Raw genomic sequence first — 27,852 nt, 5'->3', positions numbered from 1 at the left:
GATTGTAACACACCGTTGATCTCATTCAAATGATGGCATCAACGACAATAGTGTTACAATTCAGAGACAACACAATATACGGCTTACCTGATTCACCTTTGAAGACAAACGCATGTTATTTGGAGTGTTCTTCCAGAGAAGTTCAACAAGCATTCGGCACGTCCACTCTTCCATTGACGGAACAGCTAACTCAGGTAGTTCAAATGTCATACAATCTTACGCATCAAGGAGCCTCATGGCACGGAAGCACAAGGAACATGAACGAAGCATTGCAAGGATTGTAGGAAATGTCACCTATTGATCTCTATCCGTTAACTTCAATCCAGCCAAGGAGTCACAATGCTCAAGGCACAAACTTCAACTTCGCGCGTAAATCAAAGAAAGTTGCAAATAGGCCATTAACATCTACTGATACATTTTCATTCTTTTCTGCTTGATTGTGATGAGAAGCAAAGGGTAGGCCAAGTAAGGCGAGAAGACAACCGATAGACAGTTTAGATAATCAGTTGGTAGCTTTCTTTTGAGCGTCCTTAGCCATAGACTTGGCCGATTCTTTCGTTTTGCCCATCTCATTTTGTGCGTCACTAGCGACCTGAGGGATGAAATCAATAACCAAAATAGATAGTATCAGAGATATAAAACCCGAAGAAGTGTACAAATAAAACTGAACAAATGGAAATGTAAATGTAAAGAACATTGGATGATGACTCACATTCTTAGCTTGGGAGCTGGCGGTACCAGTGGCCGACATGACTCTATCTTTAGCTGACTCTAGAGTCTCGATACCCTTGGATGCGCTTTGTCCAGCTTTCTTGCTAACCTGAAATGATAAATATACCATTAGTACATCTACCTCGAAATTCAAGACAGAAAATGAGATGAGAAGAAAGAGATAACGAAACTGCATCAGCGGCTTCTTGAACTTTGCCAACCAAGTCACGAGAGTATGGGCTAGTAGAGAATTGAGAGCAAGGTGCAAGTACTTGAGATCGGGCAGCAGGGCGAGTAAAAGCTCGAGTGCTAAAGAGGAATCGAGTAACAGACATGTTGACTGATGATAGAGTAGTAGGAGATGGATGTGAGGTTTGTGGATTAAATTGTTTGTTTGTTGGAACTAGATGTGAGTGATGAAGTTGTGAAGGAACTTGATCAAGGTTCTTGCCTTTTAAAACCCAATTGAATGACTCTTCAACACTCAGGACGGTAAACAAGAAGCTTGGTGATTATTGTAAACCATTTTCGGTAATGGCATAACCTTAATCAATCGAGCATCATTAACACTCTGACGTCATACCGGATTCGGATGTAATGAATACCCATTTCCGGGTATGGTAAACACGCGTCGGTTCGTCAAAACACCCGAAGTCCTGCAACCAGCGAGGATAAAAGAAAATTTGCTCGATTTGATGAAGTTTCTATTATCATCAGGATAAGCCGGGTTTGGAGATGACAAGATGATCATGTCCAACTGCTATTTCCCCAAAAATACAGACACGCTCTTTGGACGACATTATGTATGTGGAAGTAAGAAGAAGTCAGGGACCTTATGCGATTGCAATCAAGATGACCAGATATGTCAATGTATTCACAAAAATTCTATTTTACTGGATGTCCTCAGGGTGATAAATATTCATGCCGTTTCAGGCATTCTTGGTTTATTTTTGATTTTGTTGAATCGCAGCTTTAGGCATTTCTCAAATGAGTTTACGAGTCCCAGAGTGCAAATCCGGCTATGTAATCAAATATTTCTCTTTTCCTCCCTCACAATCATCCTCATCGCACTTCATCTCAAACGACACTCTTATCCAGTTTCTCGTTAAGGACTATGAACTCAGTGTGTAAGAGGGGCCAACTATATCCTGAATTTCTTCAACCAATGGTCTCTTGATGATGCAACGAGTTTACGCAACTGGGTCTTGAAGATTTCAGAGTCTACCAGCTCGATGAGCTCAAACCTGGTTGAACTCTTCTGCTCGGAAAAGTCGTATGAATCCACACCAGTCATCTGCAAAGTCTGGCACAGTCTCACAGAGCCAGCTATCGGAGTGTGTGCGCCGCCTTATCTTCAAAGGCGTGCCCGATGCGGCTTGTGGCTCACACAGGCCGCGCTCTGCACCTGTAACTCAAGAGGCCCAATCACGTGCTACATATGGCTTTTCCATCCAGCTAACCCTAATTCAAAACCATCACTTAAACTGAAACCAGCCAGATAATTTTGTCACCTTACCAATCACACACCTCGGTCATCGACTATCAAAATGTCCAACGAACAAAACAACAACATTGAAACATTATTAAAAACAATACAAACCGAATCAAATAGATTAATCGAACAATTACCAACAGAAATCCCATCAACTTCAGAAGGAATCTCTTTACTTTCATTAAAAAATGACATTTTATTATCTTATATTCATCATCTTATTAATATTTGTGCATTAAGAATTTCAGGCCCTACTTCATTTTTAGAGAAAACTGGACCAATGCCTAATTCTATTGAACAATTGGTTTGGTTAAGATTAGTGATGGACAAAGTTAGACCTATGGAAGGTAAACTTAAATATCAAATTGATAAATTAGTGAAAAAAGTTGAAGAGAATGCTGCTGGAGCTTTAGAAACTGATCCAAATTATGTCATCAATGGTATGTGAAATTTCTTCAGGATATTGATTCAAAAATTTAAAATCAGATTTACCTTGACTCATTCTAATCGTTCTGGTTTCTTGGTTCGTCTTTGTCGCCTTGCCTTTCAGATCCACTCGCTTTCCGTCCCAACCCAGCTGCAATGGGTTTCACGGTTCCCGATCAGGAGCTGTCTTCATCGAACCAACCTGTATCCACAAGCGCAGAACGTGATGCTGGTGGAGAAATTTACCGGCCACCACGTTTGGCTCCCATGGCTTACCCCGATCCATCCACTACGGCAACTACATCCGCATCCGAAGGTCCTCGACGCCGACCAGCACCTGCGCCATTGGCCTTACGTGAACTTGCGCAACTCTCAAAAAGCCAACCTCACGAAGAATCAACGAGTGGGTTGGGTGTATCAGCAGCAGTTGCTTCGGCTCGTGCACGTCAATTAGCTAGAATGGATGATTACGAGGAGAGTAACATGATTCGATTAGTGACATCTAAGAAGGAGAGTAAGAAACGTAGGGCAGATGAGGCTGCTATCGCATTGGGTGGTCAAGGTGTGACATGGGCAGCAGGTAAAGGAGTGGGTAGACGAGGTGGATTGGAAAGTGAATTTGCAGATGTGTTGGGAAGTATTGGTCGTAAAGGAAATTACTCATCTGCTAAACGGTCTAGTAATTCTAGGGTATCTTCAAGTGGTGGTGGTGATCCTTTAGCTAGATTGGGTAAGAAAAGGCAAAAGGGATCGTTTGAAAAAGCTGTCAAGAGGTCTTCAAATTCATAAAGCTGGAACTAAGAAGATTTTGGAGGTTTTTTTAGTAAAAGGATTCTTGTGGAGTGTTTTTGGATTTTTCCGTTTTTATTACTTGGTAATACTAGTTCATGATTCACGATCAATGCTTAAGATCTTGGTCATCACGGAAATTTAGCTGCAAACTTGATGATTTGATAAATTGAATTACAGAGCCTGAGGATCATTCTACGTAAGTCAATGTGCACATATCTATCTGAGCTGAAGTGTGATGAGCAGGAGAAGACAGGGGTTTGCAAACATTAACATCTACCTAATTTAATCTGAGATATATATTCACTCCAGTATATTTTAAATACATCTGTGTTACAAAAATTATTTTTATGAACAACTTGTCCAAATTTCTAAAAAATACGCAAAAAATCCAAACTTGAAACCCAGAGTCTCCTTTGCTTTACATACAAAGTGTAATATCACCCCACCGCAACAATCAAATACAGGCATTGATTGACTTGCCTGCAATCAAGAGTATCAGCTCTTGAATGTGATAAGGGAACAACATGGTGCCATCCCAATAGAGTATGAGCAAGTATATCAATTCTCAATTAATATGTACGCAACCTTTACATGATCATCAATCTTATCTGCAACCTTGCGTCAGCATGACCATCCCCGCCGTGCAGGCTCCAATAGACTCTCCGCTTGCGTAGGAGGCAGCGGCTGCAGTGGGTCATCACAACTGTTTGCAGAGACTCATTGCAAAGGTCACTGCAAGCATTATTCAACTTCCCCAAGTGGGCCAAAAAAATGATTGAGAGTATGATTTGTCATAAAATGATCTATCACTTGACCCCTGAGCCATACCACCCACACTACATATGTGTAGGAGGCTTAGTGAATAGGTGGTTATCATGTACAGTTGTTTTCAAAAAGGTTGAAATCAAGGCGTTTTAAAAATTGAGAGGTGGACCGTGCGCCACCTGTGAAAGGTATCAAACTTACCTGTCAAATCAGGTCAGATCGACATTATATGGTATGAGGTAAGTTGTCCACCCATCATGATTCATTCCTTGGTGGCGCAGTGGTCAGAAGGTGTGGTACGTTGATGGTAGTTGCATGTTTGATTTGGTGTGACTCTTTTGTTGCCAATAGTGTTTGTAGCGACTGGTTGATAGAGCAAAAATATCACATGGAAGCAAACAAAGATAGTTGAGTTATTTCATTGTGTTATTTTACAACAAGCAGATTGAACAAGAAAAACTTGTAAAAATGTGTGATGACAAAAAAGAAAGCCAGTACGGCTCTAACTCAAAAAGGGAGGAGCCTTGAAATGTTTTCAATGCAATGTGACAGGGGCTCTCATCCAAGTGTGCCACAGCGGTGTTTGAAGATGGCAAAGTTATGCTTCTAGACCAGCATTTCTGAATGCATATTCACCACCTTTCACAGGTAGGGCACGGTCCACCTCACAATTTTTGATGTGCCTCAATTTCAACCTTTTCGAAAACAACTGTACATACAGTGCTGCTCAGGTATCTGCTCATCAGGATAAGTTATTCATATGTTATACATGCTGTAACTTTTTTCATATTGACAAAAGCATTCAAAAGATTGACTACATACACTGACTTAACATTTTTGTGTAATCTCATCAACTCAACTGCATGTAACACCCTTTCTGTTACTAAGAAATGAAAAAAGTTACATGTGGTATAACATGTGATTTATTTATTCTGATAGGCAAAAAACTGAGCAGACCTGTATGTACATGATAGACAACTATTTACTTAGCTTTCTGCACATATGTAGTGTGGGTGTTATGGCTCAGGTGTGCAGTATTGGATCCTTTTATGATAAACTGTACTATTAATCATTTTCCTCTTTCAACTTGAGGAAGTTGAATGATGTTCACAGTGGGTTAGCTTGGCACAGCCTTTGCACGGAAACAGTAGTTGTAAAGGCCCGCCCTGCAGCGGGCAATGTACGTACTTTTGATGATCAATCCCCAAAATGTCCAGTTTGAGGGTCCCAGATCCACAGCTCTTTTTTCATAAGAAAGAAGGAATCCATGTGTCTTCCTGCATTGACTATAGTATAGCAAGCGTAAAATTGAAGCTTGTGATATGAGTTATAGAAGATACAGTCAAATTTGAAAAGCTTGACCAATTTTTCCCGCAAACCTCAAGCAAATTGGTGGGGAATTTGTGACAAGCTTTTCCGGTTTGACTGTATCAACATCTGCCATGCAACTCGTCTGAGTTCAAACTTCTTGTTTGAGGAAAAAGATTGTAGAGTTTCAAGATTTGAGATAAGCAAAAATGTATATTCATTGGGTGACAGCTTTGCGTAAACATATGTCACATAAGTGCTGATTAAAGAACTCTGGATATATTTCTCATGATTTTAGATTTTTCTATATGGTTGGATCTGCATATCATTTCAAAAAAAAATTGACTTGATTTATTCATGAATTTTTGAGAATCAAAGACAGGTAGACTTATTACAGCCATTGTAAGATCTATCGGCAGATTTTTAGATCATTGTGTTGTCGCCAGATTTGATGTAGAGGTCAAAAACTCCAAAAAACCCTTTTGAGACTGATAACTTTACTGCTCATTGGTCAGATCTAGCACAAGAACAATTGAGTTAGTCTGAGAGTGACATAATTTTCGAGTTGAAATGTGTACTCATTAAACTTACTAAAAACTTGGTATAAAAATACCAAAGCGCACGAGGTTTGGGCGAATCCCTAGGCTAGGTGCCTAGGCTTATGAATTGCTTGACACAACTAACAAAGACCCTCTCCGACCCGCCTATAACACCGTATAAGCAGAGTGGTGAAGTAGGATAGGGTCAAAGAAAAAGTTATTACGAGGATAGACAAGCAAGTCAGTTTCATGTATCAAAATACACTGCCCAAACCAACATTAAACCAAGGTATGAAAACCTAAACGACCAAAGCAAGGATAAAACCTCGAAGGATGGGCGAGAAAGCCATCCCAAAAATAACCTAAAAGGTCTAACTCGATGAAAATTATAAAAATAAAAGACATCACCAAGTAAAAAACCCACTCACGACTTACTTTTAAGAAAAAGAAACCCTTGTGCCAACATGAGACGAGTGCCCGATTACATGATTTTGATTCTCAGGTAATCGTAAAGCCACATGTCCACGGACATAAATTAGGAAAGCCTCTGAAAACCAACAACTGGCGCTTTTAATGAAATCCATGTTAGCACCTGCTTGAGCCAACACAGTTGCACCACCCGACCGTAAGGAATGACCAGAGGAAGATTTATCAAAATAAATGTGAAATTTTTTGAGGAACCAGGAACGAGAAGGAGGAGAACCATTGGAAGAGATAAACAGTTCAGGCGAAGTGATGAACGAGTTGTCCCTGACACAAAGATAAGACTTTAATAACTTAATAGGGCATGCTGAAGTATTAATGGCGAATTGTTGAATAACCACCGGCGCACCTAAAAAGTTTTTATCACCTTTTGAATAAGGTAAATTAAATTGGACGAAGTTCTTGCAACTTGAGAATTTGAGAGATGAACGAGAGATAATTTTTCTTGAATCTTGATACTTCGTTGAATCCGGAATGGTTAATTCTCCTAAACGGTGAAGACCTCCGAAACCAATACCTAACATGGCTAAAAAGAGCTTGTCATCAAAGGACAAAGAAGATTTTGAGACTACTAATTCTAAATGTTCAATGGTGAGAGGATTTTTTCTTTTGACCGGTTTTGAAAAATTTTGAATGCAGAATTTCATGGTGTCCTTGACATCTTGATGCTTTGCTTCACAGATTATCAAAGGAAAATCCAACCTAAAAATATGAAAAATACCAACTAAATATGCTCTAACCGAACGAGGAGATATGATATGACTCATAATCAAAACAAAATCACATAAGTTTCTTCTGTTTGGAATTAAAGGTTGCTTAAAGTGGGAACAAAATTTCACAAAAGAACGAAAGCCAGATTTGTACTTATCGAGAGAAACATTTTGGATAGTTGAACGTTGATCTTGATTAGAGATGACACAAAGTTCTTCTAAACTAATTTTAAACATAGGATGAGACAAGTTCGATTTTCGGCCTAAGCTTGAACTTGAATTAACCATGATGACTACGAAAGATTTGAAGAAAAAAGGTTTGTTTCTCTACCACCACAAGAAAGAGAACGGTCGATGTGAAGGTACGATACTGAGTCGGCGTTGATTGCAAGCCGTATAACCTCGATCTTATCTGGTGGAAGAATTTCTGTTTGGCGCGACAAGAGATCGGCTGAGAAATTATTTTCTGCTGAAACATGTCTGACTTTTACGTCAGCTTTAGCCAACACGATTTGTTTCGCGCAATGGCGGAATAACGGGCGGACGATCTCGTTAGGCGCATGACTGCCAAACAAGGTTACCACGTTCAAGTTGTCTGAGAAGATTAAAATCCTTTTCGAACCGTTAGAGATACCCAGATTAATTGCTGAGATCACACCTAGCAACTCAGCCCAGAAAATATTACGACGAGGAGGAGGAAGAATATGGTAATTGCCAAATTTTGTTCTTGGCTCCCATATGCCAATCCCGTGCATGCAGGCGTCCGTATAAAAAACTGAATTCGCCTCGGCTTCTCCCCAACGCAACGTTCTAAGCAACTGAACACCAGAACTTTCTTTAAAAAATTCAATCAACCAACGTAAATCGTTCTGATTCTCTTTGTCAAGGTGAATCTTAAGATATCGGTGAGACTTGTCACCCGATTTATCATACAAACGTTGTAAAGCATGGCGACCCCACGGCATCGACGTACAGGCCCATGAAGCGTGACCTAAGAGCTTTTGCCAATTGTTCAGTGAATGTTGAGGAACTGCCACAAAATCTTGAAGTCTTTGAATTAAATGCGCTTTCTTATCTGGATGCAGATACATGATCATCTTCTCAGAGTCGACCATATGTCCAATAATTTCAATGACAGGACCGTGTATTTGCTTCTTCCAAACCCAAGGAATGTTGAGAATGTCGAAAAGATTGAGGAGTTTGGCTTGGTTTAAAGGAATATGATGGCCTTTAAACGTGACGAAGTGTTTTCTTGAGCAAACCGCAAAAACATCATCCATCATGGCGTTCATGAGTTTGATGTCAAACACAAATTCAGCTATCCACAGGACTAAAGAGAACACCCCACACCAAATGTAAGGGGAAGGAGAAGAACCAAAAACCATGTTGTGGTCGATCCTCTTCTTATTACCTCTGATCTTTAAAACTTGACAAATTTGATATTGAACATGTATCGGAATTGTTCTAAAAGCATTTTCAACATCTGATTTAAATAACATCACTTCACCGAATTCTTCCTCCATGTCAATTAACCGTAAATTCTTCTGAATACCTTCCTTTAGCAACCTCCTCTTCACATTGGGCATTGAGAATGTCTTGAAATTGCGAGCAAGAACTATGATTAGGACCGTCGACAATAGTGTGGTCGGGAATTGAAGAGCACGGCCAAAATCCAAAGCAAAGGCCTTTCAACGCTGAATCTACAAATGCACGATTCGGATGTGTGGCGAGAAGGGTCTCCATCTTGTCCACGTTAAAAGGAGTGATTATTTTGAAGAGAAAAGGAAATTGTTCTAATGCGAAAGCTGCGTCGACATCTTCAGCAAGAGGCGGAGCGTCGGGAAAAGGGTTTGCGAAAAAACTGGATTGAATCGCTGGTGAGTAACCGGAAGGATTCATTTCATTCCAAACGTAACCTCGAAGAAATTTTGGAATAGGAGTGTCTTCGGAATTAGGCTCAGCGCCATCTAAATCTAATGGTAAACTAGAAAAACTCAAACGTCAGATAATCTTATTCACAAACTTTTACGAAAAAGAAAATTGTAAAATACCAACCCCACGATAGTATTACTACCACAGGGTTCTTGAGGACCTCCTAAATCAGATGTGATCACATCCTCTGTGATCCTTTCTACACCCTTTAATGTTCTGACACTACACAAAATATAATATTTTCTGGGCAGAAAATTAAATTATTGATACACAAAAATATTGAGAGGCCAGGAGAAGGGCAAAAAATAAATAAAAATATGCATCTTGTTCCCTGCGGTGAGAGCTTCACTCTCCATATTTTTCCATATTTTTACAGTCCGTATTGATAAGTGTACTAACAATAAACCTTCATAATCATCCAATTACAACCTGTAACAAGCACTGAAATTTGGCTCATTAGTGTTTAGAGAAACTTTTGATTTCTGAAAACACCTATAGCTTCTCAAATCCGCCTCAAAACACTCGATTTTAAGTGCATTAGAAAGCTGAACTCTTCCTCTCGAACTTTCATAAGATCAAGAACTATGTAGCTAGTATGACAATCATTCTATGGATCTGTATGTACAAATGTATAAAAAAGATGATATCTTTTTTAGCAGACCAGCATGCTGTGTGGTCCCATTATGAACTATTTGGAGGACAATTCCAGCTTACCAATGCACCCAAAATCGAGCGTTTTGGACCGGAATTGAAAAAGTTATGAGTATTTTCAGAAATCAAAAGTTTCTCTAAACACTAATGAGCCAAATTTCAGTGCTTGTTACAGGTTGTAATTGGATGATTGTGAAGGTTTATTGTTAGTACACTTATCAATATGGACTGTAAAAATACGGAAAAATATGCAGAGTGAAGTTCTCAACGCAGGGAACAAGATGCATATTTTTATTCATTTTTTGCTCTCCTCCTGGCCTCTCAATATTTTTGTGTATCAATAATTTAATTTTCTGCCCAGAAAATATTATCTTTCTTGTAGTGTGAAGAAATATCACGAGTCAGAACCAATTTTTTGAAAATAACTAGTGAAATAGATCAAACAACAAAATAAAATATATCAAACCAACACAACGGTGGATGCGAGGACATTTCGGTTTACCCAAAGGGCAACCCCTGCCCGGTAAGTTATGCGCGAAACAAAATTGTTCCGCCAACTTTGTAGTGTTGGAAGCTTCTTCCACTTCAAATATACCTTTATGTTTGTAAGAGGAGTCGTAGTAATTAGGCGAGTGATGAATTCTAGAAGAACTCGCTTGATAATGGCTGTTTGGACGAGGACACTGATGAGCATTTTGAGGAGCCGGATGAGAAGACGAAGAAGCCACAGCTGGTTTTTCGTCAAATGCTCTCGACATGTGTCGAGTTCTGATAGTGCCAAGGCTGGGGTGATTCCAATCTGCAAACGAAATATCCCGTCTGGTAGCAAACTGGCTACGGAGAGCTGCGTCAAAGTTAGCGACGCATATCCAATCTGCTCTAGCTCCTTCTGACATAAATTCCTCCTTGATAAACTTTGCGTAACTAAGAAAGTATTGATGACTGAACGGAAAGGCCTCTTGATATCCTTGTTGCAGTATTTCGAAATAGAAAAACCATTCTTGGGAATCCATAAGGTTTGAAGCCACTGTTTTATTTTGAATTTCCAAATCCTTATCTTTGCCAGTGACCATAAGATTCGAAGCAATACCCTTCTTTTTGGCAATGAATTCACCTTTGATCCTTCGTAAGTCAATAAACTTTCCTTGCAATAATTCTTTACATAAGTTTGAAGGAAAATTGGGAGGTTTGACTCTGTTAATAAAACCTTCCACGGCTTTGGCCAAGTGGGGTGCATAACCTCTGACCGCTTTTGCGAACGGAATGGCGCTTTCAGAATAATTTTCCGAAGCTGATGGACCGGAGTCAACTCTCTCGATCCATTCCCAAGCTTTTTTGATCTTCTTAGTCTTCTTGTCCAAAACTTCATCCTCGGAGGCAGAGTCATCCTCAATGCCTTTTTCTTTTCTTTTCTCTTTGACAACAAAGGGAGACGGGGATTTAGAACGAAGACGTTGACCCTCCAAAAGATCAAGAGCTTTTTGAGCATTGTTGATCTGTTCCTGAGTAAGCATTTGAATTTCCTCATTGCGACGGCTGCGCGCAGGAGATTTAGATTTTTGCCGGTTGTTGGAACTGTTGGGCGGAAAGATTGGATTGTCGTTGAGGTCAAAAACATAGACCTGATCATCGTTGGATAAAATTGGAACAGGAGGAGCAGGACCCTCATTTGAATAGATGGGACGAGCGGCGGCCTTATCTTTTGCGATAAGATCTGACGCAAATTTAGACCACTGTCTGTACCAATTTTTTGAGGTAAAAGGCACGATCTCAGCGAATAATGATCGAACTTGAGACATCGACTTGCTGTTAGAACCGCCTGCCGATTCATAATTGGTAGCAAGGGCGGTGAGCTTCTCGGTAACCAAAGCGGCAGCTTCATAGTCAAAGCTTCCGTTCTCGCTCATAGAAAGAAATGAAATGAATCAAAAACGGTTTTTAAGATAAACTGTTTTTTGATAAAAGGTTTTTAAGAGAGATTTGATAGAAACTTTCACTATCAATAGCAATGAAAACGTCAAAAAAGACAATCGATAAACTCAGGATGAGAGAAACGACGATTGTGACTGCGATGGGAATATATGATAAGTTGGAAGGATGTGGTAAACAGACTATGACATCATAGCTGAAAACCTCACTTTGAATGAAAAGAAAGACCGACCCGTCGGACAACCTGTAATAGTACCGTCCAACTTAATCCACATTCCCATCCGTTAATAAACGAGTTTACCAACAACTATTTGACTTCAAAAGTTAAATCTGGCGACGACACAACTTTTCAAAAATCTGCCAGTAGATATTAGCTTAACAAAGCCCTCTCTGCGCGGCCGCGTCCGCGCCCTCGCAGAGGGGCTTAGGACTAAAAGTGAAATTCTGGCGTGAACACTCCACGCACTAAGTCTCGTTATGTAGTTTTTCCCACTTTGCCACTTCCCTCACAAGCAAATCACACTTTACCTTGCCGGCAAAGTTGTTCAGATTTGTTTTCTACATGTGTTTGCCTCCTTATCAGACCAGAAACCCTGCTGCATCATCCTGATTTTGATATTGGCTTACAAGGCCTTATGTCCAACTAGTAACACGGTGTACAGCTTGTATTCCCACTGTACGTGATTTTAGAGGAAATCATGATGTCTGAAAGTCCAAAAGGTATTCTGCCTTATCCTTCCTAATGTACTTACGGTTTCACCATCGCATCTAAGTTCATTAATACCTATACAATCTTTCTGATATCATCTCAACCTCTCAAGAGGACCACATCTCTGATTCAACCAACAATAATTCGACGTAGCCAGGCGAACGTCAACGCGGATAATTAGATATTTGGACGCGAATAAGCTTGCTGAGCATCCAGGACTACAAGGTACCTAAGAGTGCTATGGCTCGCTATGGTAGGTGAAACCAAATTGAGGGTTTCTGTCGAAGGCAGAAATTGGGGACAAAAAAGTTGCCAAAAAGACCACTGTACAGGCGGGATTAGTAAAAAGCTGCAAACCCCTTTTGCATCCGCATCACTGAGAGTGCCGATGAAGTTAGGCTACGAGCACATGTAGAAAACAAATCTGAACAACTTTGCCGGCAAGGTAAAGTGTGATTTGCTTGTGAGGGAAGTGGCAAAGTGGGAAAAACTACATAACGAGACTTAGTGCGTGGAGTGTTCACGCCAGAATTTCACTTTTAGTCCTAAGCCCCTCTGCGAGGGCGCGGACGCGGCCGCGCAGAGAGGGCTTTGTTAAGCTAACAGTAGATAATACAACGGCTGTATTCCAATCAAAATTTCAAGTTTTTTTGTGTAGATGGATTTTTTTTATATACAAAAACATTCACTTGGCTAGATGCCACATCATTAACATTTCCTTCATATGATCAGCGTTGCCCTATACATAGTTGAAAATAGCTCAGCTCAATAAATTTTGCTCTTGTGTTAAGAAGGAGTGTGGGTGAAGCGATCAAGATGGATAAAGATTAATTCGCCACTGATTAGGAGAGCATCGACTCAAAGGGTCAACTTATATAATAACCATCGGAGGTATACCAACCCGGCCTGGCGTATGATTGGCAAAGAATGATTGATGGAATGTTTCATCAGATGCTCAGAGTCATGAGGAAGGCGATCAGACGAATTGGTTAGCATATAGGGAAGGAGATGATGAAGAAGATTAAAATGAAAATGAAAAAATGATGATAAGAAACAGCATTTAAACAACAGTTTGTTATTGAATTTCACTTTATCAAGCTCTGACTCTCACCACATTTTATAAATTTTAGTCGTCATCATCAAACAAACCAACCAAGAAAGATGTCAACCGTTCAAGTGGATTTACCTCCTAGTTCCACTTCAACCACTACCACTACTACCTTTGAACTTCAACCTACTACTTATACAAATCCTGATAAGGATGATCATTTAACTGAAATTGATGATGACGATGACGATGAAGAAGACGAACCAGAAGATTATACTTCTCATTCAGTTCATGCTGAAGGTGTACCAAGATGTGAAACCAACTTGATTGCTAGGTAAACATCTTCAACATTCATTCATTCATCATGAAAATATCAACTAACTTGATTCTTTTCTTCAGACATCATCGATCTAATGAATTCGCTCAATCGGTGTTTAAAATGCTTCAATTTGAATTAAAATTACACGGATGGAACACTTTACCTGATTCAGCTCAATCATCCATCTCGATTTATAAAGTTGGAGGAAGTCTTACCAATGCCGTCTTTTTTGTTTCTTGTCCTATCAACTCTGAATCCAGTGAATCAAATTCGAAAGTTAATGATCTCAAAGACTCAAATTCAAGTTCGCCATACACACCACCACCTACAGTTTTACTTCGAATCTATGGTCCATCATCTGGTTCACTCATTTCACGAAAACATGAACTTCATTTACTCCATACTTTATCAGTTCAATACAGTATTGCACCCTTAGTACTTGGAACATTTCATAATGGAAGAGTAGAAGAATATTTCGAGTCGAGACCATTAACGAAGGAAGAAATCCGAGATCCAAAAATAAGTCGATGGATAGCATATCGAATGAAAGAATTACATTCAGTAGATCTAAGGATCATATCAAGAAGAGATGAAGAAAGATCCTCTAGTACACTTTCGAACCGATCAATTTTTCCAAGATCCCAAAGTTTAAACCGACAAGCCATTTCACAAAAGTCGATTCTAATCTCTTCAGGTCCACCTCAACCAGGTCCATTATCTTCTCAACAAACTTCGATGAGTTGGTCATCAAGTTATTCATCCGGATCTGATGTTTCATCAGTCCAATTACCCTTCACAGATCGGTTGGCAATCTCTTCACCTGGTACTTATCCTACTGTACTACCATCTCCTTTATCAACTTTCTCACGTGACCCTTATTTCATACGGAAAAAACATTCAAAAGATAGTTCAAGATCAAGTAGTACGAACAGTTTAATGAAATCAGATAAAATCAAAGTAGGAGCATGGGAAAATATCATCAGATGGCAAAGAGAAGCTGAGAAAGTGGTACAACAAATTCATAAATTCTCACGCGATCATCATCAACTTGATATCATCAACAATACACCACGTGCTTCAAAGTCTAGGAATCATAAAACTGAATTACCTCTTTCTTCATTGAAAACACTCGTTGAATTCGTTGATGATTTTGATTTACCTAGGTTGATTAGAGAAACAAAAGCTTATCGGAATTGGGTTAGAAAATCAGAAAAACTCAATGGAAAGAGTTTAAGAGTTTTTAGTCATAATGATACGCAGTAAGAAAGCTTTCCTTTTTTTTTTGTTTCTAATGACCTGTTTATTAATTTAGAGATGAGGTGATATCTTTTTAGGTGCGGGAATTTGTTACTGAGACAACTTGATGAAGTATCTGTAAAGGAACGTGCACATGAACAAATCTTGGTGATTGATGTAGGTTTTTTTTTGTTATAGTTTCAATTTCACATCAACGCGACAATCTTTTGAAACCAAACTCTCTTCTCTTCTCATAGTTTGAGTACGCATCTGCAAACCCACGGGCATTTGATATTGGTAAGAGAATTGAATCTTCTATCGGTTTAAGCTTTCACAAATGAAATGAATGAAGAACTAACTAAAAGTTGAAATGTAACCAAGCCAATCATTTTCATGAATGGTGTGCAGATTATCATCATCCAACTTTATCATATTCATTAAGTGAACACGGAAACTATCCGACGGAAACCGAACGCAAAACGTTTTACAAAGCATACTTAAGTACCGAACGAATCACACATTTAAGTCTAGATGGAAATTTACCAGAAGACAACCAAGCAGAAGAAGAACGGATCAAGAAATTAGAAGAAGAAGTCAAGATTTGGAGTCCGGCTAGTCATGTGATGTGGTCACTCTGGGGTTTAGTACAAGCTCAAGATGATATTAAAGATAGGATGGAGAAATGGAAATCAGAAGAAGATGAAGATCAAATAGAAGAAGGGAAAGGTTTAAGTGATTTAGAATTTGATTATTTATCATTTTCTTTGGAAAGGATTGGAAGTTTTAGAAAGATGTTATGTGAATTAGGTGTAGTTGATGAAGTGGGTGTTGTAGAAAAAGAAGAATAAGTTTGGTTTTGAGTATCTGTGTGTGTGTGTGTGTGTGTGTTTCTTTTGAATTTTGTTTGCCCCATGAGACTATTTTTTGGTAGTGCTTTTGTTTTACAATTGATCAGTTTTTTTTTGGCATCTTTAGTAAAATTGGTTTGGTTTTTGTTTCTTTGGACATTTCTTTTTTCTGTTTTTTTTTTCTTTTTTTCTAATTTATTTCCTTGAATGCAATGTTATTTATCATGAAAGCAAATCCTTAAAGTAATGTGAATTGAATTTTGAATTGATTGCAAAGGTTTGTTTGACATTAATAAACAAGATACCTTCAATGTTCAAACTGCCCCATAAGCACATGTCTTTTGGTGTCATTGAAACACAGAAAACAATGGTTGAATTGTGTTATCAAAATTGAGTAATATCCTTTTACTTTTCTTTGTTTATCTATCTCTTCTTTCATTGATAATCATTCTTAATTATCGTGAAGATTTCTGCAACCGTAAGTACCACCTATGCACACAGTCAATAGGTTAATGCACAGCAAGGTCTTCAGCTATAACTATGTAGTACATGTTCAGTATATAAGCTTAAGGGTTATGAAAACTGACTGCCAAATGAGTCAATTTTCATACAAGTTCATGGATGAGTATTTTGATGGGATCATCATCAGTCTGATTCATCCAAGTTTACATAAGTAGGTAGATGATCTGGGGTGATCTTCAAGGCTGTTTGAGATCATGGTGTTTGTTGAATCCAGATCCTAGACATTCCGGTAGCCATTTGGTGATTGTCCTTTGAATGATTTTTTTCGAAAGACGTGTTTTTTGTTTTTTATTTCTGTTGGCCAAGGAGCCGCGAGTATCCAAACTAACCGCTCAGCACAGTAGGCCTGATTCTTCCCTCCAGAACAACAGCCTACGAACAAAATCTTAGGAGTCGACAATCTGAGACATCAAGATCCAAGAAAGTCTTATCACAAAACAGTTTCTCTCCCTCCTACTAAGAATTGTAGAAACTTATCAGCAACAGATCGACAGGTTTCACGATTGTCCAGATCAAGTTACCCCACAACCAGAAAAAAAATTCCCTTGTTTTTTAGCTCCAATCTAAAACCTTATTTTGATACACCTCTCTGAAACTTTGTTTATCCGACATCTCTCTATACCAGATTCACCGGCATTCCACGCACCTCTACAAAAGTGAATGGCAAATATCAACACATTCAACCAAGATGCCAATACAACTCAACAACGCCTGGCTCAGCTTCTGCAGGAGTTCAGCCAAACAGGCGGCAGTTCTACGTGCGACATACTCACGCTACGGGACAGGTTCGCAGCGATCGTGCCATACGACGACCCTTACTTCCTGCATAAGTTCTCAGATTTCGGGCTCTCAGCCTGCGAAATTGACCTCGAGCAAGGAAGGCAGACTTACCAAGTGGGAGGAGTCCTACCACCACCGCACTTTCCTTTGCAGTACACCCCCGCTTACATCCTACCACCAGGCCTGCTCCAGGGCTATGTGCATCAAACACGCCAACTTTTCGAAAACCAGCAACAGCAAAACGAGCCACAGCAAAACGACGGACAATTGCAACAACAGCAACAGCCCGCCCAACGTCCGCCCGGTCAGAACACGGCCATCAATGCCGTACACGCTCTTCGCAAGGAGAACAACCCGCTGGGACTACAAGAAGAGGACCTCGCGGAAGGAACAGACCCAGCAGCAGCGAGCTCAAAACGACGAAAAAGCAAGAGAAAGGAGTCCTCCTCTAGCAAACGACGCCGACGAGACGTCGGGTATGTATCAGACGACTCGATCGCCTCATCCGTCTCAATCAGCAGCTCGACGGCAGAGTTGGCAAAATCCCTACCTTTCGCAACAGACGAAGACGGTTCGGGCCCCACTATTCCACCAAAAGCCCAAGAGTACCTCGACGCCATCGGCACATACAAAAAGGTGGGTTTCACCGTCTCGGCTGAGATGTTCAATGCCAACATACGCCGGCCTATTGGTTTCCCATATGCGATGGTGCAAGTGCTCCTGCGCGGGTACTACTTATGCCCAGCAAAAATCCTCCGACCCGACGAATACGACGCCAAGAAACTGCCCAGACCAACAGACAATTTTGTCTCTGTCAGACATCGTTTCCCCCTCGAAAGGGAATGGCGAAGGGTTATCGAAATCATCAGCAACGGCCTCATCTTCGCTTTCCCAAAAGGAAAGTCAGAAATCCGAGCGTACTTCACCCACGTCTTCGAAATGGCGAACCTCTTTGCAAGCCAAGGCGACTGGTCACATGTCGTTGACTATGACGCCAGACTTAGGATTACAATCGCCACCAGACCAGCACTCACATTCGGCGACTTCAACGGCTACGAACTCGCACACATCAGGTCAATGGCGACAACAGCAGGGTTTCAACCACAAACGCAGCAGTTCAGCCATCAACCGAATCTACCAGCTAGCTCGACCTCAGATCCTACCCACCAACAAACCTCTTCGTATACGGCATCCTCAGGGTCCCAGGTGTTTCAGCGAGCATCATATCCTAGCGCACCGAACGCATCAGCCAACAAGGCGTTCTCAAACGGGAGCCGGCGACGACCCAATCAGTCGTCGGCGCCAAAGGCCATCTGGTCGGGCTGCATCAAGCAGAGTGAGACAAACCACTTCCCCATCTATCTGCAATCCAAGCTACAACGCTTCAACAGACAAACAGCACCAAGCTGACAACAAAAAACAAAAATTTGACCGCTCCTACACAGTTGCTAAAGGCACTCCGACAAATCAGCAGATTTGCGGTAGCTGGAACAATGGGTTTTGTCCCGACCCCTGCAAAAACGGAAGGATCCACAACCTTTGCAACGTCGTCGACTGCAAACAGTCGCACATGCGTAAGCAACACTACGGCCAGACCCGATGATTGGCTCCAACCAATATCGACATCGGTCTTTGACGAGCTCAACTCCGACCTCACTGAGTAAGACGCTTTTTCCACATAAGTTTCCCCTTACATCCCACGCACGCACGCTCAACAAGAGCAGAGGAAGCCTGCGACAGCTAGCGCTCAAAACATGATCCATGTTTCCACACAGACCAACTAGAAAGCTGACGTTCCCTTACCGCATCTTGCACGGGCTCTGTGCACACCATCAGCTCTCTAGCAGCAAACACAGCACAGAGGAAGTTTCGTAGAGGTCTGGAATGGGACTGGACTCACCCACGAGGATACTCAGCCGCCATCAACGATAGCCTGACAGCCAAACCGCTACCAGATCCACCACCGCTGTCAAACGACCCATGCGCCGCATACGCCATCAAACAGTACCCAGACATCTTCAAAGTAGTATGCCCAGTTGACGTCCGAATGTTCTGCCACCTACTCAAAGACCATCCGAACCGTCCATTTGTCAATTCGGTGGTTCGTGGGCTGGCACACGGATTTTGGCCATTAGCGGAACTCCCGAACAACAACATCGTCGACCATCCCAACCACTCAGTATGCGACAATCACCCGGAAGTACTAGAAGCAGCACTAGCCAAAGAAACGGCAGCAGGCAGGTACTCGCCAAGAATTTACACGCTACTGCCAGGAATGAAAGTATCGCCGCTGCTTCTAGCCGCAAAAGCGGGATCATCAAAATTACGACTGTGTACCGACATGAGTTACGGTCAGCCCTCCCTGAACGACTTAGTAGACAAGGAAAAAGCAAGAGTTCAGTACGACTCACTTTCGTCTTTCGGGCCATACATGAGGCAAATCCACGACGCAGTATTGAAGCTCATACTATGGAAGACCGACGTAGCAAGAGCATACAGAAACCTGGGAATGCACCCCCAATGGCAACTAAGACAAATCGTGAAGATTGGCGAGTTTTATTACGCCGATAGGTGCGCGAACTTCGGTTCAGCTGCCTCGCCTAAACTGTGGTGTTCTTTTTTTTTGCTAGTACTATGGATCGCAAAGCATCGCCTGAAAATCAATCGCATCAATAACCTGATGGACGATACATGGGGGGTTTCCCACGTAAACTCTATGACAACCTTCAAAGCAGTCGAAATGCCACTCAACCAGGCACTGCTACTCCTTCTCTTCAACACGATCAACCTTCCTTGGGACTGGAAGAAACAGTTGCATGGGAAGCAATTGGAGATTATTGGCCACTACGTCGACGCGGACCAATTATCGTTCACACTCTTGCCAGAAAAGAAGACCGGACTCATAGAGAACATCCAAGCTTTCACGGCACGACCGTCACACCGACTGAAGACATGGCAAAGCACTCTCGGCTGGGCGTCATGGGGCCTCAACGCGTTCCCTTACGGTCGGTTCGCACTCCAAGCCGCGTGGGAGAAGCTTTCAAACAAATCTTCCAGGTTCGCGTTGTGGTGATCTATTTATGATATTAAGCAAAAAAATTAATCATCTTTACTTTACCAGTTTATTAGCAAACTTCAATATAGCAGAGAATTCGAAATTCAGGTTTTCAGATCAATTGAAGCTCTTAGAGGCTTATGTATACTTATTAGCTCATTATTATGTCATCTTATTTCAAAATTATTATTAAGATCAACATAGTTTACTTACAAAGTTATTACAAAAAGACAGAAAAAGAAAAGATAAGAAAAATTCGAAAATATAGGTGTAAAAATTGGAAAATGGTTTTTAGCTTATTTATAATTAAGTTATGGGTTTTATAAGGTTAGAATATGAAAGAACAACAGTTTATTATACAGGAACAATTTTAATATTCAAGGTTGATAAGGGGAAACAGAGGTTATTAGCAGAAAGGTACTTTTTCGAAGTTGGTAAACAAGGGTTAGGCGTGTAGCTTACATATGTAATGGTGGTAGTGATGGAATTTAAGGTTGCCAAGAGGATTTTCCGGGATTTTTAAGGTTATAGAAGATGATGTCATATTACATGAGCAAGGAAAAGGGAGTAGCAGCTGTGAAAAGTGAAGAAAATAGGTGAAAATCGTCGAAAATGGAGGTTTTCAGCTAATTACATATGTCAAATGACGTCAGAATAAGTTGGTAGATGGCTCATTCAACGCAGAAGAGTGGATTACATAATGTACAACCTTTGAATCATTAGTAACGGAGGTGTATGTAAAAAGTTATAAGGGAAATAAGAAATTGGTGTGAATCTCGAATTTACAGTCACAAGACACATGTAACACCAAAAACCTTAACTTCACAACTCAATATCTTACTCATCACTCATCAGAAATAGGTCTTATAGGTGTCAGAAATGATCAGTAACACGTGGGCTACAAGATGCACTTTAGTAATCAAAAATTGGAGCACATCTGAAAAAATTTGTAATCTCAAAAATTGGGTTTCAGCTAGTTTACAAGGAAAAAATCACCTGTATTCATCTTAAGAAGTGCTGTACATTACATCATTGCGTCATTGATCACTTTTGGCTGTGAAAATTACATCATACATTAGTAACAAGATCATTACATTGCGTCATTACATGGTTTTTAGGGTTATTTAGGCGGATTTGATTGGTTTTTGAGGCTGTTGACTGTTGTAAAGATTGTTACATGTGGATATAAGTACTCCTTGATGATTTTGGGATTGTAGCGCCCTTTTCTGCATCTTATACCTTTGTTGTAGTGTTATAAATCATCATTTATTTACTATATTTGTACTAAGATCACTTAAATCCGCCCCTTCAAAAGCAAGGAGAAATTTATTTACGTGTGTTAAAGACTACAAGTCTAATTGGGAATAATACTTACAACAGTATTGCTAGTAATAAACATAGTGTGTGACTTTTTTGCGCTTAAAATCTGGGAATAATACTTAACAACAGTATTGCTTTATTTCTCTGGTGCCTTTTATCCTTTTCTCTGTTATCACAAAGTGGTCAGCAAATGCCCTTGTGCTGGTTTCTTTGAAGAAGGCAGTCTTTAGGCAACTTCTACTATATTACACGTAGTAGATTATCCCTTCTTAGGTGTTGTAAAGCTCTTGTTGAGCTTTAAATACTACATATTGGTGACTCCACTGGGGCTCTTTACTTTAAACAAGCAACATCCGTCAATTATATTTAATAATTTCCCTAATTATTATCTTAAAACATCAACAATTTATTATTAAATCATCAATAATCAAATTAATAATAATACAATTCATCATTTTGAAAGAAAATTGTATTCAACAAATATCAACAAAATTCAATTAATAAAATTCAATATCAACTAATAACATATTAAATAACAATAATCAATCTTTAAAAGAAAGAATATAACTTAAAAACCACGCATATATTCACTTTTAATTCATTATAACTTTCAAAATTATCAATATTTCGAGTTTCTTTCTTTATTTTATAATATCATTTTATAATAATTAAAATCAATATCATGTCTTCAATCATTCAAATTCATGATCAAGAAGGAGGAGAAGAAGGGGATTCAGAATTAGAATTACCACCAACTTCTCATTATAAAAGAACTCCACGTAGTAGTAGAACTTATGCTTTAGAAAATCCTGTGAATTATTCAACATCTTTACCCTCTGGCTCTTTACCACCACCACCAGGACCTGCTTCAGGATCAACTGTACGTGGAAAACAACGTGAAGAATCAACTTCTGAGGATCCAATTCCACCTTCAGCATTTACTGGATTTAGAGAACAAGAAACATTATTACCCTCAGACCACGAGGAAGAACCTGATTGGCAACAACAGTTTATTAATCAACAACAACATTATTTAAGAAGAGAAAGAGAAATGGCGGATATAATTAATTTAATAAGACTTAAGGAAGAAAAAGGGAAGAAGGAAAGAGTTAAGGAAGTTATTAAGGTGGTTAAGAAGGGAAAAGGAAAGAAGATAAGTAGGAAGAAGGAGGTTATTAAGGAAGAAGAAAGTGATGGAGATTCAAGCGCCTCAAGCAGCTCAAGTGATGATTCAAGCTCAACTTCAGAAGAAAGTGAAGAGGAAGAAGGAAATGAGAGAAGTAGGAGTCATGTTAAACCACGGAAAATTGATAATTCTGATACAAGTGTTAGATTTGAAGTTGGAGGAAATGTTAAGAAATTTATTATCAATTATCATAGTCAAGCTGAAGCAAATGGCGCCTCAGAATTGGATATGGTCAGGCAAATTACCAGTTTTGTTGTTGGAGAAGAACTTAAGGAGGAAATACGTGATATGGAAGGTTGGGGAGTTGGTGAATGGAGTTGGAAGAAGGTCAAGGAGCAATTAATTGCCAGATATCAGACTACCACGGAACAGCCAAGATATTCTATTGATCACTTAAGAACTTTATCTGAAAGAACAATGAGAAATGGAGGTGTTACGTGTAAAAGTGAATATCAAACATTTAGAATTAACTTTGATAAAATTCATCAATACTTGGCTAGACATGATTACGTGGATTCAAGTGATGAAGAAGTAGCAAGATATTTCTATGAGGCTTTTTCAGATGAACTTCAGAAGAAATTTAAGAAGAGGATGATTAAGAAGAAGATGATGAAGAAAGTATCAAGTGGAAGATATAAATTACCTAACTTAGAGAAATTAAAGAAGGTGGTTGATCATTATATTGAAGAAGAGGCGCTTTTGGTATTTGAAGATATTGGAGAAGAGAAATATACCATCAAGAATGAAATTGCTGGAGTTAAAAGTGAAGTTATTCAAAAGGATACTAGTAGTAAAGTTGCAAAGATTGGGGGAATGCAGGCTAAAGCAAATCAACAAATGGAAATATTATGTACTGATTTAAAGAATTTACAAATAAATCACGTCCAAAATCCTTTACAGTTACCTTTAAATAATTCTTATAACTTTCAGATTCCAATTTCAAATGCTTTACAGAATCAAATTCATCAACAAGTTGTTCCAAATCAAAGGAACAATGTTCAATATCCGCCAAATAATAACTCAAGGCCTCAACAATTTAATAATAACTTTCAACCCAACAGAGCGCCTAATAATTCAAATTTTAACAGGTTTAATAACAATAATAATAATAGACCTGTTAATAATCCTTTACCCAATAATAATAATCAAATTCCCGCCATTAATAATCAAAACTTTATGCCTCAACAGAATACTATGCCATTTTGTTCTTATTGTAACATGGAGGGACATAGTATGGGAAGGTGTAAATGGGTTATTCAGGATAAGCAAGCTGGATTACTTCAAGATAGAATGGATGGTTTATTCTTACCTAGAAGTAATGAAAGGATGTATAAGAAGGCTAATGAAGGAATTAGACAACAAGTTATTAAGTACTCTGAAGATCAAGCAAATGCTATGGCACGTAATAATATGCAACAACAACAGCAGAATAATCAACCTGTAAACAATCCACCTGTAACAAATACAGCAGTAGTACCACCTGTAATTCCCACGAGTATTTTAACTAGAGAAGAAGGAAAGGATAAGGTACATGAATTAAAAACTAATTGTGGAGTTTTAGAAGAATGGTCTGTACCTGAATTTACTAAGAAGTGTACTGAAGTTAAAGCTGGAGCTGGGACTAAATTATATGGCGTGGAAATGAAGACAAGGAGTGGGAAAGCTGTGGATCAAGGGGAAATGTTGAACAAATTAAAGAAGAAGAAGAAAGTTACAATTAATGATATGATAGAGGAAATTGATGCTATGGACGTGGATGAAGATAATAATGTTCAAGATCAGCGTGATATATTGGATGGAAGTTTAAGGAGGATTCATAGAGATGAAGAAAGTAATAAGAGTGAGGATGGTTCAGCTCAAACAAAGAAACCTACATATATTATTCCAAATGACGGGGATTTTGTGAAGGACAGATTAAGCAAAGGATTACCAGCATTTGCAAATAAGGCAAAAATAGTTTCTGAGGTTGTGGAAAAAATTATGAATGGTGCTATTGAACTTCAAATTAAAGAATTATGCGCCATCTCACCTGTAATCTCTGATGAAGTTAAGAAATGGGTTTCAAAAAGAAGGCTCAATTTAAATCAAACAACCATGGCTTCAGTTGCAAATAATTCTATATTATCTGACTTTGAATATGAAACAGAATCAGATTCCTCTTTAGAAGTTAATGTTCCTCAAGCAACTCTTTATTCAACACCTTTGGGACACGTAGAAATTACAATAGGGAAGATGAAGGTTAAAGCTTTAATTGATTCAGGGTCTCAAATCAATATTATTCCTTTAAAAATTATGCAATTATTACCAGTTCAGACCTTGGTTAATTTAAAAAGTGGCGTGAGATAATTTAAAAAGTGGCGTGAGAGGAATTAGTGGACATAGGACACCTCTTTGTGGTATTGCTGAGAATGTCAAGATTCATGTAGGCGCCAATATTGATGGAATAGTTCATTTCTTTGTGGCAGAGGATGATGACACGCCTATCTTACTTGGAAGACCTTTCCTCTTTGATTTTGAAGCTCAGTTGAATTTTGAAGAGGATGTTGGGGAAAGAATGACTTTAAAAGATAGGATTGTGTGAACCTGATAAAGGCACGTGGGAAAGGAAATTAAATGTTTCAATTGAAGAAAGACAAGGCTTTATGTTGGAAAATGATGGAGGAAATAAATTATTTGAAGAATTACGTGAGGAATTAATTGAAGATGAAATATATGGACTTAAGTTTGAAAATGAAATCCATATGGAGCAAACTTTAATTGATGAAATTAATATCATTATGAACTTGGAAAATGAAGATATATTTGAAAATCAAGGAGGAATTGAATATAGAAGTTTTGGCGCCAAATATAAATCAGTTGAAAGAAAAGTTAAACCTGTTAATGCGCCTATGCCTCAATATTTAAATTTTCCTCTTCAAAGACCAGCTTTATCAAGAGATCCTTATAAGACTCCTTTAATTCCAAACCCTCCAGAATTTATTGAAACTGATAAAACCACGGTGGAAAGGTTGAAACAATGTAATTTTGGACCTTCAGGATGGCTTTCAGATGAAGAATGGAAACTATTTCTTTTTATATTAGTCTTAAGAGAAGGAGCTGTGGATTATTGTGAAGAGGAAAGAGGATTATTGAAGCACTCTTATGGATTACCTTACGTGGTTCCAGTAATTGATCACGAACCTTGGCAAATTAGACCAATTCCAATACCTACAGCAATTAGAAATGATTATATTGAATTAGTAAGACAAAGAATTAAGACTGGTCTTTATGAACAATCCTCTTCAAGTTATTCTAGTCCAGTTTTCTGCGTGCTTAAAGGTGATGGCAAATTAAGAATAGTGCATGACCTTCAAGTATTAAATAAAGTAACTATTAAAGATGCTGGAATACCTCCTTCACCTGAAGAATTCGTGGAATCTTTCTCTGGTAGAGCTTGTTATGGATTAGGGGATATTATGGGAGGATATGATGAAAGGGAATTGGCGCAAGTTTCAAGACCATTAACAACTTTTGAAACTCCTTTGGGAAGATTGCAATTGACAAGATTACCTCAAGGTGCAACTAATTCTGTAGCAGTTTATCAGGCGCAAATGATGTGGATATTGCAAGAAGAACTTCCTAAACATGCAGGTATATTTATTGATGATGGAGGAATTAAAGGACCTGAAAGTGATTATAATAATGAAGTTTTAAAAGAGAATAATGGTATAAGGAAATTTATTTGGGAGTATGCTATTATATTGGAAAGAATATTGTTCAGAATTGAAGAAGCAGGATTAACAGTGTCTGGAAAGAAATTTGCCGTGTGTGTACCAGCTTTAGAAATTGTTGGACATATAGTAAGTGGGAAAGGAAGGAGTGTATCAATTAAAAAGAAGAATAAAATTCAGACTTGGCCAATTCCAACAAATAAAACTCAAGTTCTTGGATTCTTGGGCACGTGTATTTATGTCAGGATGTTTATTCCTAATTTTGGACACCTTGCTGCACCCTTAAGAAGACTTACAAGAATGAATGTGGACTGGGAATGGAATAAAGATTGTGATGAAGCTTTTAATTTATTAAAGAAGATAGTGGGAGAAGATATTGTATTGGCAGCTTTGGTTAATAGTGAAGGAGCAAATAAAATTATATTGGCCGTGGATTCAAGTTATATTGCAGCTGGAGGAGTTTTGATGCAAGAAAATGATGAAGGAGAAATAAGGCCCGTGTTTTATGAGTCAGAAGTATTTACAGAAGTTGAATCAAGATACTCTCAACCTAAATTGGAATTATGTGGCGTGGCAAAGATTATGAGGAAGTTTAAAACAAAATTATGGGGTCAACATTTTGAATTGCAAGTAGATGCAAAGGCTTTAATTCAAATGATTAATGCGCCTAGTTTACCAAATGCAGCTATGACAAGATGGGTAGCTTACATACAATTATTCTCATTTGATCTTGTTCATAAACATGGAAAGAGCTTTGGAATACCTGATGGATTATCAAGAAGGGAACCTGGAAGTGAATCAGATGAAGCAGAAAGTTTTGATGAAGATAAGAAAGAAATTAAAGTATATGAAAGTTTTCAATTACAGGTGGGAAGTTCAGAATTAGAAGAAGAGGAGGTTATACTTGAAGAAAATTCTATGTGGAGTCAAGAAGGAATTTGGCGTAATTTGGAGGAATATTTAACAACTTTAATAAGACCAAAAGATTGTGAAGATGCTGAATTTCAAAAGATTAAGAGTAAAGTACCTTTATTTTACGTGGATGGAAATAGGTTAAAAAAAAGGGGAGTACCTCAAGGAAGATTGGTAATATCAAGAATTGAAGGACAAGAACATATATTAAAAAAGTTACACGAGGAATTGGGACATAGAGGAATTGAAGAGACTTACAGAAGGTGTTCAATAAGATTTTGGTGGCCTGAAATGAAAGAGTCAGTTAGAAATTGGGTGGTATCATGTGAAGAATGTCAAAAGAAAAGTTCAAAGAAAGAAAAAGAAGTTGGAAGGGCTACAGGTGAAAATACCGTGTTTGGAAGAGTCAGTTTGGATGCTATTCATATCAAAGCTGGAAGCCATGATTATGCTATATTTGCCAGGGATG

At 38.9% G+C, this 27,852-nt stretch overlaps 4 protein-coding genes across 4 annotated transcripts; 3 read left to right on the top strand and 1 right to left on the bottom strand.

Moving 5' to 3' along the window:
- Positions 1–250: 250 nt before the first annotated feature.
- On the bottom strand, positions 251–1,174 carry MELLADRAFT_72502 (uncharacterized protein; the record flags this gene model as incomplete). Its single annotated transcript, XM_007412807.1, has 3 exons — positions 251–592; positions 713–820; positions 903–1,174. The coding sequence occupies 3 exons, from the start codon at positions 1,044–1,046 to the stop codon at positions 503–505; spliced, it is 342 nt and encodes a 113-aa protein (XP_007412869.1).
- Positions 1,175–2,258: 1,084 nt separating this feature from the next.
- MELLADRAFT_108943 (uncharacterized protein) lies at positions 2,259–3,418 on the top strand (the record flags this gene model as incomplete). The annotated part of the gene is made up of 2 exons (XM_007412918.1): positions 2,259–2,643; positions 2,754–3,418. 2 exons carry the CDS (start codon positions 2,259–2,261, stop codon positions 3,416–3,418), a joined length of 1,050 nt encoding a protein of 349 aa, XP_007412980.1.
- Positions 3,419–13,608: 10,190 nt separating this feature from the next.
- Positions 13,609–15,898, top strand: MELLADRAFT_89841 (uncharacterized protein; the record flags this gene model as incomplete). The annotated part of the gene is made up of 5 exons (XM_007412919.1): positions 13,609–13,829; positions 13,895–15,073; positions 15,149–15,227; positions 15,308–15,347; positions 15,432–15,898. 5 exons carry the CDS (start codon positions 13,609–13,611, stop codon positions 15,896–15,898), a joined length of 1,986 nt encoding a protein of 661 aa, XP_007412981.1.
- A 1,182-nt stretch (positions 15,899–17,080) lies between these two features.
- Positions 17,081–19,876, top strand: MELLADRAFT_89840 (uncharacterized protein; the record flags this gene model as incomplete). Its single annotated transcript, XM_007412920.1, has 5 exons — positions 17,081–17,836; positions 17,916–18,536; positions 18,592–18,860; positions 19,037–19,771; positions 19,831–19,876. The coding sequence occupies 5 exons, from the start codon at positions 17,081–17,083 to the stop codon at positions 19,874–19,876; spliced, it is 2,427 nt and encodes an 808-aa protein (XP_007412982.1).
- Positions 19,877–27,852: the final 7,976 nt, after the last annotated feature.

Source organism: Melampsora larici-populina (assembly GCF_000204055.1).
Source record: "Melampsora larici-populina 98AG31 unplaced genomic scaffold MELLAscaffold_33, whole genome shotgun sequence".
In the NCBI taxonomy this organism is placed as follows: Eukaryota; Fungi; Basidiomycota; class Pucciniomycetes; order Pucciniales; family Melampsoraceae; genus Melampsora; species Melampsora laricis-populina.
The sequence above is the reverse complement of the archived record's forward strand: the minus strand, read 5'-3'. Positions and strand labels throughout refer to the sequence as shown.